A 14,422-nucleotide genomic window follows, 5' to 3' on the forward strand; every position below is an offset into this window, starting at 1 on the left:
ACCCAGTCCAATACCAATGTTCAGTCAGAGATTGGGTTACTGCAAAGTGGAACCCACAGCTGTGGGAATGGATGCACCATGCATATAGGGACGGAAAAGATTTAGAAAGAATACTTGCATTGATGCAGAACTTTGCAAACCCCCAGGGTATCTCAGAGCAGTTTACAGTCCATGAAATTCTTCTGAGTCTGCATTGTAATCACTGCAGTAGCCAATTTGCACACTGCAAGCCCCCACAACCATCATTTGTTATTGTTTGAATAATTATAAATAGTACAATGTAATATCTCCACTGTTGGCAGCACAAAAGACAATGGCATCGCATTTGCTGTTTTCCAATTTGCTGGAACTGCCTCAGAGTCCAGCGAATTTTGGAAAATTACCATGAGTGTGTTTGTTATTTTTCCTATCATCTCTTTTAGTACCCAGCCTATCCAGCCTATTTTTGTAACTCAAATCCTGCTTTCCTGACAACATCCTGGTAAATCTTTCCTGAAGCCTCTCCAATTTAATAATATCTTTCCTATCACAGGGTGATCAGAACTGCACACAGTACTCCAGAAGAGATCTCACCTGTACAATCTTAACATGACATTCCAACTCTTAAACTCAAAGATCTGAACAATGAAGGCAAATATACTGAAAACCTACTTCACGACCCTATCTACCTGTGATGCAAATTCCAAAGAATTATGTGCCTGAATTCCTGGCTCTGTCTGTTCTACAACACTACCCAGGACCCGACCATTAATTATATAAGTCCTGTCTTTACTTTTCCTTGCATTTATTCAAATTAAACTCCTCAGACTTGCTGTGGGATTCCTAACCTCAGACCTGCTACTGCTTTTTTTGGCTAATCCAATTCAGTTTCTGGTTAATGAAAACCCCCCCAGGACATTGATAGTGGGAGATTCAGTGATGGCATTGCTGTTGAATATCAAAGATTGAATTCTCTGCTGCTGGAAGATGGTCATTTCCTGGCACTTGTTTGGCAAAAACGTCAGCCCAAACCTGGATATTGTTCAGTAATTGAACATTACTTCTGTATCGGAGGAGTCGAGAATGGTGCTGAACATTGGTACAATAATAGGGATACATTGCCCTTCTGAGCTTATCATGGAGGAAAGGTCATCGATGAAGCAGCTGAAGGTAGGTTGGACCTAGGACATGGCCCTGAGGAACTCTGAAGGAGATCTTCAGTTGTTTACTAAATGGGATGAGTTTTTTTTCTGCTGTCAGCACAGTGGGTGACACAGAAATTTATTTTAGGGAATAAAATCAAACAAAAACCATTTCCAACTGAGACTAACTACTAAGATGGTTCTCCCAAGATCTCATGCATTCTTGGTTTATTCTGTAACAGCTTGTCTTTGGTTGAACCTTTTATCCATGTAGTACTTCCTCAATCCAACATTGGGAGCATCATTCTCAAGTATGTGCTTTGGATTCTAGTGCTGGACTTGAGCCCACAAACTTCCGACTTTAAAGAAACTACCTACCCACTGAGATGACACAGCAAAATGATTTGAACAGATTGCATACAGGCTGGTGGGAACAAAACTCTAATCCAATGTATTGCTTCTTAAAGTTCAGTGTTGTTAAGTAAACATGGGGAATCCTTCATCAATGACCCAGGACATCAAGTTGTTACACAAAAAAAGCTTTCTGTTTTTCCAAAGATTCGGTGTGAATTGTCATCCAACATTTTTGCTTTCTCACACAGAGTTTCATTGTCAGCATCCTCTGTTTTTTGCATCACCTGTATTAAGTTTGAATCTTATATTAGATATCATACTAGCTTAAGACTGGGGAGAAAATCAAACATGGATAACAGACACAAAAGCAAGATTATGAATTAGAGTTGACCAAGTCAAAGAAATGGACTTCAGGAAGTCAGAAAGCAATGATACAGAGAAAGGTGCAGAAAATTTCTTCAAGAATGCAAGGGAATGACAACTGGGAGCTGTGCAGCTGATGAACCACAGAAAAGTGATGAACGTTGAATCAAAGACGGGGGCAGGATGTGATGAGATTAAGTCTTTAAGAGAAGCGTGAATATGACAAGGTGGTAGAGTGGGATTTATGCAGGGAGCAAGAAAACTGCTGTAGTGTTCTGATGAAGGGTCACTGATTCAAAACATTAACTCTGCTTTCTTTCCACAGATGCTAGCCATGATATTGAGATGCCAGTATTGGACTAGGATAGACAAGATCAGAAATCGCAGGGGCATTTGAAAACGCAAGCTCTCAAAGCCTCACTTCTGAAGAAGGAGCGTGGCTCCAAAAGCTTTTCAAATAAACCTGTTGGATTTTCACCTGGGGTTGGGGGCGTCGTGTGATTTCTGACCTTGCCCATTGATGCTGACAGACATGCTGAGTTTCTCCAGCAATTTCTGTTTGGATGAGGAGGTTGAGGGGTGGGTTAGTATGTTTGTTGATTACACAAAGGTTGGAGGTGCCGTTGATAGTATTGAGGGCTATTGCAGGCTTCAGCGAGACATTGACAGAATGCAGAGCTGGGCTGAGAAACAGCAGATGGAGTTCAACCTGGACAAATGCAAAGTGATGCATTTTGGAAGGTCGAACTTAAATGCTGAAGATAGGATTAAAGGCAGGATTCTCGGCAGTGTGGAGGAACAGCGGGATCTTGGTGTTCAAGTGTATAGCTCCCCCAAAGTTGCCACCCAGGTGGATAAGGTTGTTAAGAAAGCATATGGTGTTTTGGCTTTCATTCACAGGGGGATCGAGTTTAAGAGCCGCGAGGTTATGCTGTAGCTCTACAAAACCCTGGTGAGACCACACTTGGAATATTGTGTCCAGTTCTGGTCGCCCTATTATAGGAAGGATGTGGAGGCTTTGGAGAGGGTGCAAAGGAGGTTTACCAGGATGCTGCCTGGACTGGAGGGCTTGTCTTACGAGGAGAGGTTGACTGAGCTCGGACTTTTCTCTCTGGAGAGAAGGAGGAAGAGAGGTGACCTGATCGAGAGGTACAAGGTAATGAGAGGCATGGATAGAGTCGATAGCCAGAGACTTTTCCCCAGGGCAGGATTGACTGCCACGAGGGGTCATAGTTTTAAGGTGTTAGGAGGAAGGTATAGAGGAGATGTCAGAGGGAGGTTCTTCACCCAGAGAATTGTGAGCACATGGAATAATTTGCCAGTGGTAGTCGTGGAAGCAGAGTCATTAGTGACATTTAAGCGACTGCTGGACATGCACATGGACAGCAGTGAATTGAGGGGAGTGTAGGTTAGGTTATTTTATTTTTGGATTAGGATTATTCCACAGCACAACATTGTGGGCCAAAGGGCCTGTACTGTGCTGTACTTTTCTATGTTCTATGTTCTAGTGTTCTGTGGACTTAATAGGCTGAATAGTCTATTACTGTACTGTAAAATCATTTTGTAATGAACTGTAGATTCCATGCCAGTCAGGAAGGTCCTCATATAAGATAAAAATCTATAACCAGAGCATCATTTTTCTACAAACTCACTTTGTTAATTCCACTCACAGAATGCACAGAAAAAATGCATGTTTGAAACTATTCAGACCTCCGTGGGAGAGGTCTGTCTATTGATTACTTTGAACTGTAGCCACATCATTTAATAAGAATCACTAACTGCTATAAATAAATTTGGATGATGTGAATTAATGGGCAATACGTGTGTTGGACAGTACAGATGTTCTGTTGGGAATAACCATGAGAATACTTATCTTACCTTAATAAATGTTAAATAAAATTGAAATCAGGTCCAATACGATCATTTCTCCTCAAAGACGAGGGTGTCACTGGTCAGGCTAGCATTTATTGCCATCCCTAATTACCTTCGAGAAGATGGTGGTTAGCGGCTTTCTTGCCCCACTGCAGTCCTCAAGGGTGTGAGTAGCGCCAAAATGATGCTAGGAAGACAGTTCCATGATTTTGACTCACCAACACTCAAGTAACAGCGATAGATTTCCAAGACAGGAGACTGAATGGCTTGGAGGGAATTTGCGTTTGGTGGTGTTCCCAAGTATGTGCTGCCTCTGTCCTTTTAGATTGTAGAGATGGTTGGCTTGAAAAGTACTGGTGATGAGGCCTTGTTGAATAATCCCAGTGCATCCCATTGATAGTACGTAGTCCTGCTTCTGTGCTTCAGGGGGAAGTTAATGATCAACTCCATTGATGTGGGATTGAAGTTATGTGGAGAGTCAGAGTTGCAAATTCCCTTCCATAAAGGACATTTGGGAACCAAATGGATCTTTAGGGTAAACTGACATTTTTTTTTCAAAGTGAAGTCAAAATTCTGAAACTGCCCAAGGTAGAATTTGAAGATTCTGGTATTAAAGGAGAGAGATTGAGGGAGCCCAATAGTTGGCAGTGAAATTGGCAACACTGGGGACATGGAGATCTAGTCAATCTCACCAGGCTTGTGTCCTCTGGCTATTCATAATCCTCATGGAATAGTGACCATGACAAGTATGCCAACATTCTCCATGTAAGCATGATGGACTTGTGATTGTGTCCTTAGGTGGCAGGAGATAAACGCAATGCAAGCCGCTGTTATCAATGATGGAAAGAAATGTTGTAGATCCAGGCTGGAGGACCTGAGTTGCAAGGCTGGAAGAGATGACTGGCTTATACTGAATTTGGGTCCAAACCCTGTTGGGCCCCTAAGCTCCCTTATGTTTTCTGTTTTTCAACAAGTTTTGTTAGAAATGGTTTCTACATCAAATGTGGTGCCCTCCAAGGTGGAATACACACTTGATAGATTTTTGATCAGTCAGGGAATCAAGGGTTATGGGGAAAGGCAGGAAAGTGGACGTGAGAACTTCGTTCAGCCATGATCCTATTGAATAGCAGACTAGGATCAATGGGCCAAATGGCCTACTATTGTTCCTACTTCTTATGGTCTGATGATGCTCTCCATTTACGCTCAAGCAAAGAGAATGGCATTTTTAGGTGGTGACATTCAACGCGAATGATATGCTGGCTTGAGAATAAGGTCTGGGGGACATAGCATGAAACAAAACTGACAAAGTGAAAGGAAGATAAGAGAATGGGCCATTGAGCAGTGAGATTGGTGACTTCAGATAGTTAAGGTAAAATTGATCTCTATTATTTGTGAAGCATTTGAACTGCACCAACACAGCTGTTAACAAGCCTGGGGTTTTCCTCCATGGGAGAGCATTTGACTGCCAATAACAAGGTCAAGAGTTAACCTTTCATCTGAAAGACGTCACCTCCAACAATGCAGTCCTCCCTCAGTACTAGCATCCCACAGCATGTGCCCAAGTTGAAGTAGTGGGACTTGAGCCCATAACCCTCTGACACAATGATGACAAGACTAACCACTGAGACAGTGAGCAATTACAGTTGGCTCCACCTTAGTCTGACCCAGTCAGGTAATACCGAGCCATGCAGGAAAGCTCCATTTTGATCCCCTAGCCTGTGCTGAATTAGGTGGCCTCAGTCAGGCTCATTATAGATGGAAACAAATATTGGATGAGGTGTTGAACCGACGTCTGATCTCCATCTGGGATGCGTGCGAAAGATTAGATGCAACTATCTTAAAGAAGGGCAAGAGATTTCTCCCTGGTGTTCTGCCCAGATCTTTCCTTCTGACTTTTGTGATGATGCTGTGCTTTAAGAGGTTATTTTGTTCTTTTTGTTTGAAGAGAGGTTGTAAGGTAGAGGTGAAAAGCAGTCTACCAAAACCACTAGGCTAAACAGCTTGTGAGGCCTTGGGTTTTTTTTATAGGTTGGAATAATAGAAGCAGCCTGGCTGGCTGTGGCAGCAGTCACAGGCCAGGATTTCTAGTTTTGTTTTAGTTTTTAGGTTTAGCATTAGGCAGTTGCTGTTGTGGGCTTGAAAACATGGAAGCTATTTTTCCCTCTCTCGATTACAGCCAAAAGCTGGGGGTCCTCTTCCTCGGCTGCTAGATTGTATGTGAAACAAAATCTGCTTTTCTGAGTTTGCCTTTTTGCCAAGGGGTATGTTTGTGGGGTGTTAGTATATTGCAACAGTTAATTAGTAATAGTTATTGTATCTATTATTCTGTTAAGTTTTCCAATAGAGTTAAGTTATTCCAAGTTCCTCTTTCTTTTGCTGTATTTTTAGCTATAATGTTGGAATAAATTGTGTTTTGCTTAATATTGAGTAGTTTGAACAGTCGCATTGTATCTGGAACATGGCACTTCACATTTGTCATTAAAATAAGAAAACGTTAAGGCGTAGGCTGCCTTCTTAAAATATTTGGAGGAGGTCTGGTCTAGTCCATAACACTTTTAACAAGGAAGAAGTCTAATAACACTTATTCATTTATAGGAACACAAAATCCAAGTGATGAGTTGAAACTCTGACAGAACGTGCTGGAGGTTTAAAAAGCTGACCCTGCATCTCTCCACATGGCGAACAATCAGTAAGTGTGATCAATAATTATCTTGACCTTGATATTACCCAGTTACCTATACCTGCAGAATGCTGAGTAATTAGAGAAAATCATTACCTTCCATTAGCTTATGCACAGGCTCCTGAAGGAGCAACTGGGAATTCAGCTCCCTGCGCTATTGCACAGGATAGCACTAACCTCATTGCTTTCAACTGAGAAATAGCTCTATAAGAGTTTGTTTGCTTGAAGGCAAATTGAATTTACCAAAGTGATGAGGTGGCACTAAAAGTGGTGCCCTGATCATCTCTGAAAGGAACCAGATGTAGGTACCATCAAATATTGAGAAAAGACCTTAAATTTAACATTGGTCACAATTATTATCTCATTTAATAAAACACTCAAGCTGTCATCAACTCTACCCTGTTAAAGGAGATGATTAAACAAGAGGTTAGAAAAGCAAAACCATTTTGCTAAAATATTACTGATTGCTTACCAATCAATGAGCTGTTACAACAAAAACATACATGCGGTAAAACATCTTCACGGTGTTATCAGGGACATTTTAGATGCCAAGCCACCTATTCAAATATTAAGAGAGCTGATAGGAAGAGTTAAAGTTTAGAAGAGTTTGGAAGACATTATGAGTTAAAGAGTTAGGCCGTAAATAACATCATAAGAGAAGAAATCATAAAAAGGGTGAAGAGGTTTAGGGATTCCTTCAAGGCCGGCATTTATTGCTCATCCCAACTTCCCCTTGAGAATGCGGTGGTGAGCTGCCTTCTTGAGCCTTTCAGTACATGTGGTGAAGGGGCAATTTCAGGACTACTGGGGAGGAAGGCCCAGGATTTTGACACAGTGACACTGACGGAACATCAATACAGTTCCAGGTAAGGATGGTGAATGGCTTTGAGGGGGCCTTGCAGATGGTGGTGATCCCATACATCTAGGTGGAGTAGTGGCAGGTCTGGAAGATATTGTTGAAGAATCCTTGGTTAGTTGCTGCAGTGCACCTAAAAGGCAGTAGGGGTCATAGTTTTAAGCTGGTTGGTGGAAAGTATAGAGGGGATGTCAGAGGCAGGTTCTTTACGCAGAGAGTTGTGAGAGCATGGAATGCGTTGCCAGCAGCAGTTGTGGAAGCAAGGTCATTGGGGTCATTTAAGAGACTGCTGGACATGTATATGGTCACAGAAATTTGAGGGTGCATACATGAGGATCAATGGTCGGCACAACATTGTGGGCTGAAGGGCCTGTTCTGTGCTGTACTGTTCTATGTTCTATGTTCTATGTTCTAAACATATAACCATGTTAACCTTGGATTGAAAATTGGCTGGCTGACAGGAAGCAAAGAGTAGTGATAAACTGGTCCATTTCGGAATGGCAGGCAGTGACCAGTGGGGTACCACAAGGTTTGGTGCTGGGACTACAGCTGTTTACAATATACATTAATGATATAGATGAAGGCATTAAACGTAATATTACTTTGCTGCTGACACAAAGCTGGGTGGCAGTGTGAAATGTGAGGAGGATGTTATGAGAATACAGGGTGACTTGGGCAGGCTGGGTGAGTGGACGGATGCATGGCAGATGCAGTTTAATGTGGCTAAATGTGCTGTTATCCACTTTGGTGGCAAGAACAGGAAGGCAGATTACTATCTAAATGGAGTCAAGTTAGGTAAAGGGGAAGTACAATGAGATCTGGGTGTTCTTGTACATCAGTCAATGAAAGCAAGCATGCAGGTACAGCAGGCAGTGAAGAAAGCTAATGGCATGCTGGCCTTCATCACAAGAGGAATTGAGTATAGGAGCAAAGAGGTTCTTCTGCAGCTGTACAGGGCCCTGGTGAGACCGCACCTGGAGTATTGTGCGCAGTTTTGGTCTCCAAATTTGAGGAAGGACATTCTTGCTATTGAGGGAATTCAAGGTAGGTTCACGAGGTCAATTCCTGGAATGGCAGGACTATCATATGTTGAAAGATTGGAGCACCTGGGCTTGTATACACTTGGGTTCAGAAGGATGAGAGGGGATCTGATTGAGACGTATAAGATTTTTTAGGGATTGGAAACTCTGGAGGCAGGAAGCATGTTTCCGCTGATGGGTGAGTCCAGAACCAGAGGACACAGTTTAAAAATAAGGGGTAGGCCATTTAGAACAGAGTTGAGGAGAAACTTCTTCACCCAGAGAGTGGTGGATATATGGAATGCTCTGCCCCAGAAGGCAGTGGAGGCCAACTCTCTGGATACTTTCAAGAAAGAGATGGATAGAGATCTTAAATATTGTGGAATCACGGGCTAGGGGGATAAGGCAGGAACAGGATACTGATTGTGGATGATCAGCCGTAATCATAATGAATGGTGGTGCTGGCTCTAAGGGCCAAATGGCCTACTCCAGCACCTATTTAATTACAAGCAGGAATATGCCCTTTCTCCCTCGAACCTTCTCCTCTGTTCAATAAAATCAAGCATGATCTGACTTGTTACAAGCCTGTCAACTCCCAATAGCTTTTCATACCATTGCTTATCAAAATATACATTAAGAAAGGGATGGCGTGTTGGCTCAGTGGTTTGCACTGCTGCCTCACAGCACCAGGGACCTGGGTTCAATTCCACCCTCTGGCGACACCCTGTGTTGTGTTAGCATGTTCTCCCTGTCTCTGTGTGGGTTTCCTCCTGGTGCTTTGGTTTCTTCCCACAATCCAAAGATGTGCAGGTTAGGTGGTATGATCATGCTAAATGCCCATAGTGCCCAGGGATGTGCTGGCTATGTGGGTTAGCCATGAGAAATACAGAGTCATAGTGTAGAGGTCTGGGTGAGATCCTCTTTGGAGGGTCAGTGTGGACTCATGGGCCCAATGGCTTGTTTCTGTACTATAGGGATTCTATTTGCTTGAAGCACATGCAGTATATTTGCAACATTTACTGTTAGCACATGGCTTGGGTGTGAGATTGATGTAACATGGTGCCATAATATCATCCCCTGGATTAGTGACCACTGACAAGGTGCCTAGCTTTGTGTCTGTGCTAAACAGCAAGTGAACCTGTTTGTTCCGGCTGAGGAGGCAAGGAAATGCAAGGCAGGGGTGTAGTGAGCGAGCAGGAGCCCCTGCCATGCTGCCTGGCCTAATTCATGGGCTGGGTGTGAGTTCTTGGACACAACATATCTATGAGATAACAATGAGGGTGATAATAAGCAGTAAGCCCCATTAATAGGTCTCACGCTGCTCACTAGTGAGAATCTCATTTCAACATCAAAATTTGTCAGAAAACTCATTTGCAACTCATCACTCCCAACATTGAGAAAGTCATTGGCTTCTCTCAAATCTCTCCACATAGCTCATGTTGCTCAGCATCCAGTAAAGTGCCACCCTCTTTCATATCACACTTACACGGAATGTGGATTGTTGCTGGTTTTAAAAGGACAGGTTTCATTTAACAACTTGAATTTTCTGAGCAGTGTGTCTGGATAGAGCGAATACAATAGATTATGTATTATATTGATTTTTGGAAGACATTAATAAGACATTAAACTGGCAATTTAAATTATAACAGCCCCGCAGGGAATTAGAGTCAACCACAGGCTTCTCTCTCGAGCCCCATAACTTTCATGCAATTTACAGAAGAAAATATAAATGACCCACTTTGGAACACACAGACACCAACACACAAACATACACGCATACACTGTCCCCCCACCCCCCAAACACACACACACACACACACACACACAGACACACACACACACACACACACACACACACACACACAAAATCACACAAAGATACACTTGCATGCATGCATATACATACACATACACACATAGACATGCACCCAGCACATAGTCACAGATACTCATGCATGTGCATGTACAGACACAGACACAGACAAGCACAAATACACACATACATCCAGATACAAACACACATACAAAAACATACACACATGCATATACACACATACACAAACACACACACAAACACATATACCTAGACACACACACACACACACACACACACACACACACACACACACACACACACGCACACACACACACGCACGCGCACATGTGCATATACTCACATACAAACACACACAGGCACACACACATACACACACAGACACACATGCAGGTGCATGTACGCACAGACCACAGACACAAACACACGCACCCAGACACATGCACACACAAACACACAAAAACATACATGCACATGTACTTATACACACACATGCAAACACATACAGTCATACACATAGATAATGGGAACTGCAGACGCTGGAGAATCCAAGATAATAAAATGTGAGGCTGGATGAACACAGCAGGCCCAGCAGCATCTCAGGAGCACAAAAGCTGACGTTTCGGGCCTAGACCCTTCAGAAAGGGGGATGGGGTGAGGGTTCTGGAATAAATACGGAGAGAGGGGGAGGCGGACCAAAGATCAATGATCTTTGGTCCTCCTCCCCCTCTCTCCCTATTTATTCCAGAACCCTCACCCCATCCCCCTCTCTGATGAAGGGTCTAGGCCTGAAACGTCAGCTTTTGTGCTCCTGAGATGCTGCTTGGCCTGCTGTGTTCATCCAGCCTCACATTTTGCAGTCATACACATATGTCCACACAGACAAACACAGAATCACACACAGAGACACAGCCACATGCATATACAGATACATATGCAGACCCCCACAGGCACACATACACATATAAAATGCCTCTGATCATGGTCAAGGCAAGAAGCTGGAATCCCTCAGCAGAGAACAGAAAGACATAAATACTACTACCCCACAAAAGTAAAACATGACCAGAGACATTCTGGGGCAAGTGGAATCCACCTCAAGTTGTGACTTTATCTCACTCCAGTGGCCTGAGTATAAAGCCAATTCACCCAGTGTATTGCAGAGAGAGTTTTATTTTCAATTTAATTTTTCATGGGTTGCAGGTATTACTGACAAAACCAGCATTCATTACTCGTCACCAATTGTTCTTGAACTGAGTATCAGCACGTCGATTAGTGTGTGTGGAATCTCGGAGCAGAACGTTGCTGGTTAGGGTCATTCCTGGGACCAGTTAAGAGTCAACCACGTTGCTGTGCTTGGTAGAAGATGGATGAGCTTAGGATGGCGCCTACATTGAGGCAATTCATACAATCATAAGAATCATGTCAGTCAGACGAAGAAAAGAAATGACAAGAAAGAGAGAGAGAGAGAGACAAAGAACTTGGCCGGCCTGGGGTGGTCAGGCTCAGCCCTGAACACAGCTTGCTCCTCACTAGCCAGGGGACCCTGGGCTGGGGTGGAGCGGCCACTAGAGAGCTGTTCCTTCACCAACCACTTTCCAGGCTTTAAAGAAAGAAAGCAAAGAAGAAAGAGAAAAGGAAAGAGCAAAAGTGAAATCGAGAAACAGGGGAAATAATAGGAAAAGAGCAATGTGGAGCTGGAGGAACAGAGCAGATGAGGCCCAGACTTAGCCCTGCTAATCTGTCACCATCCATCTACCTTTCTGGATATGAACTCCTGTCTGAAGCCATTGGATACCATTCGGGACATTGCTTATGTTGCAATATTTTTGTACCCAAGAGAGTTTGGCCTGCCACACAGTAATTGTACACCCTAGCAACAGTCTCATGTAAAAGTATGTCTCAGAGAGATTGCTAACCTTGGATGGGATCCCTGGCCTGTGATAGTCTTTAAGCAGACAACAGTAAGACCATGGAATGTTTTTGCCAATCCATTAGCTCACATTGTCATGTGCCTCAGGCTGCTCTTCCGAGCAGATGGCCAGATAGAGTCACTGGAGAATGGAGTGGGCAGGTGTTGCTGTGCTCTTTAGAATACCCAGCTCCAGCCTGATGTGCATCTATAATGAGGGCAATAATTTCATCGGCCAAGTGCTGCTGTGTTCCCTGATTGTAATGTTGTGGAGGTAGCGGTGTTGGGCTGGGGTGGACAAAGTCAAAAATCACACGACACCAGATTATAGTCCAACAGGTTTATTTGAAACCACAATCTTTCGGAGGGTAGACCCTTCTTCAGGTGCAGTCAGGGGAAAGCGGTCCTGAGAATACAGTGCAACACATTGCAGCAACCCAGAACTAAGCAAAGCAGAACAGGAACACTTACACAGAGTCTTCAAAAGAAATGAATACCCGAAAAGCACAATCCACCATTACCTCCACAACAGGAAGACACAACACAACCAGACTCACTAACCACCCTACTGTACATCAAGAGCATTTCAGAGATGACCACAAGTCTATTCAGACCCCTAGATATCAGGGTAGCCCACAAACCAACAAGCACACTAAAACAGCTACTGAGGATCCCATACCCAAAACCAGTGTAACATAATACCATGCAATGACTGTGAGAAATACTGCATAGGCCAAACGGGGAGAAAATTGTCCATACGGATACACAACTAGCCAACGAGAGGCATGACCAATTCTCACTTGTCTCACTACACACGGACAAAGAAGGACACAAATTCGAGACAACAAGGTGCAGAGCTGGATGAACACAGCAGGCCAAGCAGCATCCTAGGAGCAGGAAAGCTGACGATTCAGGCCTAGACCTCTTCTGAAGAAGGGCCTAGGCCTGAAACATCAGCCTTCTTGCTCCTCTGATGCTGCTTGGCCTGCTGTGTTCAGCTAACTCTGCACCTTGTTTTCTCAGATTCTCCAGCATCTGCAGTTCCTTTTAACTCTAGGACACAAATTCAACTGGGACAACACATCCATTATAGCACAAGCCAAACAGAGACATGCCAGGGAATTCCTGGAGGCCTGATATTCCAACCAGGACCCCATCAACAAACACATTGAATTAGACTCTGTGTACAAACCACTGAGAAACAAAACCCGAAGTGGTACCAAACACCCCAATAAACTGAGGTATATAAATAACAGGCAGGACAGAACACCAATGCTTCACCAGGGGTGCACTGATGATGTTACCTGGCAGGGTGACGAAATGTTTGCAACTAAACCCTTCGGCACGGCGAGCGTGTCTACAACCTCATCCACACCTCGAGCTAAAAATCTTCTCAAAAACTTTAAGTATACATTATTCCTACATTCTGCTCCTTTATTCATGCATCATACCATCCCTGCGTTATTGCATTGCCCTATTCCTGAAGAGTACACTTGTGCATTACACCGTTCATGCATTGATGCATATGTTTATCACACTATTCATGTATGGATGCATGTCTGCATTGTACTGTTCCTGCATTTCTGCATTGCACCACTTCTCTGGTTTCCCATTCCAACAGTAACTATATTACAAAATTATTTAATGGGCAGTACAGTTCTTCAGGATTTGAAAGGTTCTTTATGCAAGTTCTTTCATCTTCCCTGACATTTACTAAACTAGCATGTTTGAGTGAACACCATGGTGGCCTAGGACAATGACCTTGCTCAACTTCAGTGAGTCCAGCATAGCAGACACGTGAAATCAGAAGTAGGTGAAAATCCCTAACAGAGGCATTAATGCACTTACTGTCACTTATCCAAAATACCTAATACTTAGCGTTAAGATAATATGGTGTTAAGAGATGTAATTTGTTTTGGAAGAGAGGTTTTGAGCTGGAGGCTTCTCTTTAAGTCCAATAAATTAAACTGCTTGTGAGGCCCCTAGGGTTTTTTTAAGTTAGAACAATAGAAGCAGACTCCCACAGAACCAGGGTTTTAGTTTAGATTTCAGTTGTTGGGGTTTGGAAGTTAGTTGTGGAAGCTGTTATACTTCCCTCTCTGCCAGTATATTCTTTTCTCCTAGACTGGAAAAACATCACATGTGAGACAATCTATTTTACTGAATTTGCCTTTGCCAAGGGTATGTTTATGGTATATTATTATATTGGAACAGTTACTATCTAATAATTAAATGATCAATTATTCTGTTATGTTTTCCAATAGAGTTAAAGACATAGCAATTCTTCTTTCTTTTGTTTGTATTTTAACTGTGGGGTAAGAATAAAGTGTGCTTTGCCGAATAGTGTGACCAATCGAATGACATCTGGAACACGGTATCTTACACTCACCTCCAAATAAAATAAAAGTTAGGTT

The 14,422-nt window shown here is 43.1% G+C and overlaps 1 protein-coding gene across 3 annotated transcripts in view; it reads left to right on the forward strand.

Moving 5' to 3' along the window:
- tmem266 (transmembrane protein 266) overlaps positions 1-14,422 on the forward strand; it is a 152,514-nt gene that overhangs the window by 31,295 nt on the left and 106,797 nt on the right. For all 3 annotated transcript variants that reach the window (XM_048520483.2, XM_048520482.2, XM_048520484.2), the window contains one exon: positions 6,306-6,399. In XM_048520483.2, coding sequence (XP_048376440.2) covers positions 6,386-6,399 — 14 coding nt within the window. In that variant the 5' untranslated portion in view covers positions 6,306-6,385. The remainder of the gene's footprint in view (positions 1-6,305; positions 6,400-14,422) is intronic.

The sequence above is a fragment of the Stegostoma tigrinum genome, chromosome 36 (assembly GCF_030684315.1).
Source record: "Stegostoma tigrinum isolate sSteTig4 chromosome 36, sSteTig4.hap1, whole genome shotgun sequence".
Classification (NCBI taxonomy): domain Eukaryota; kingdom Metazoa; phylum Chordata; class Chondrichthyes; order Orectolobiformes; family Stegostomatidae; genus Stegostoma; species Stegostoma tigrinum.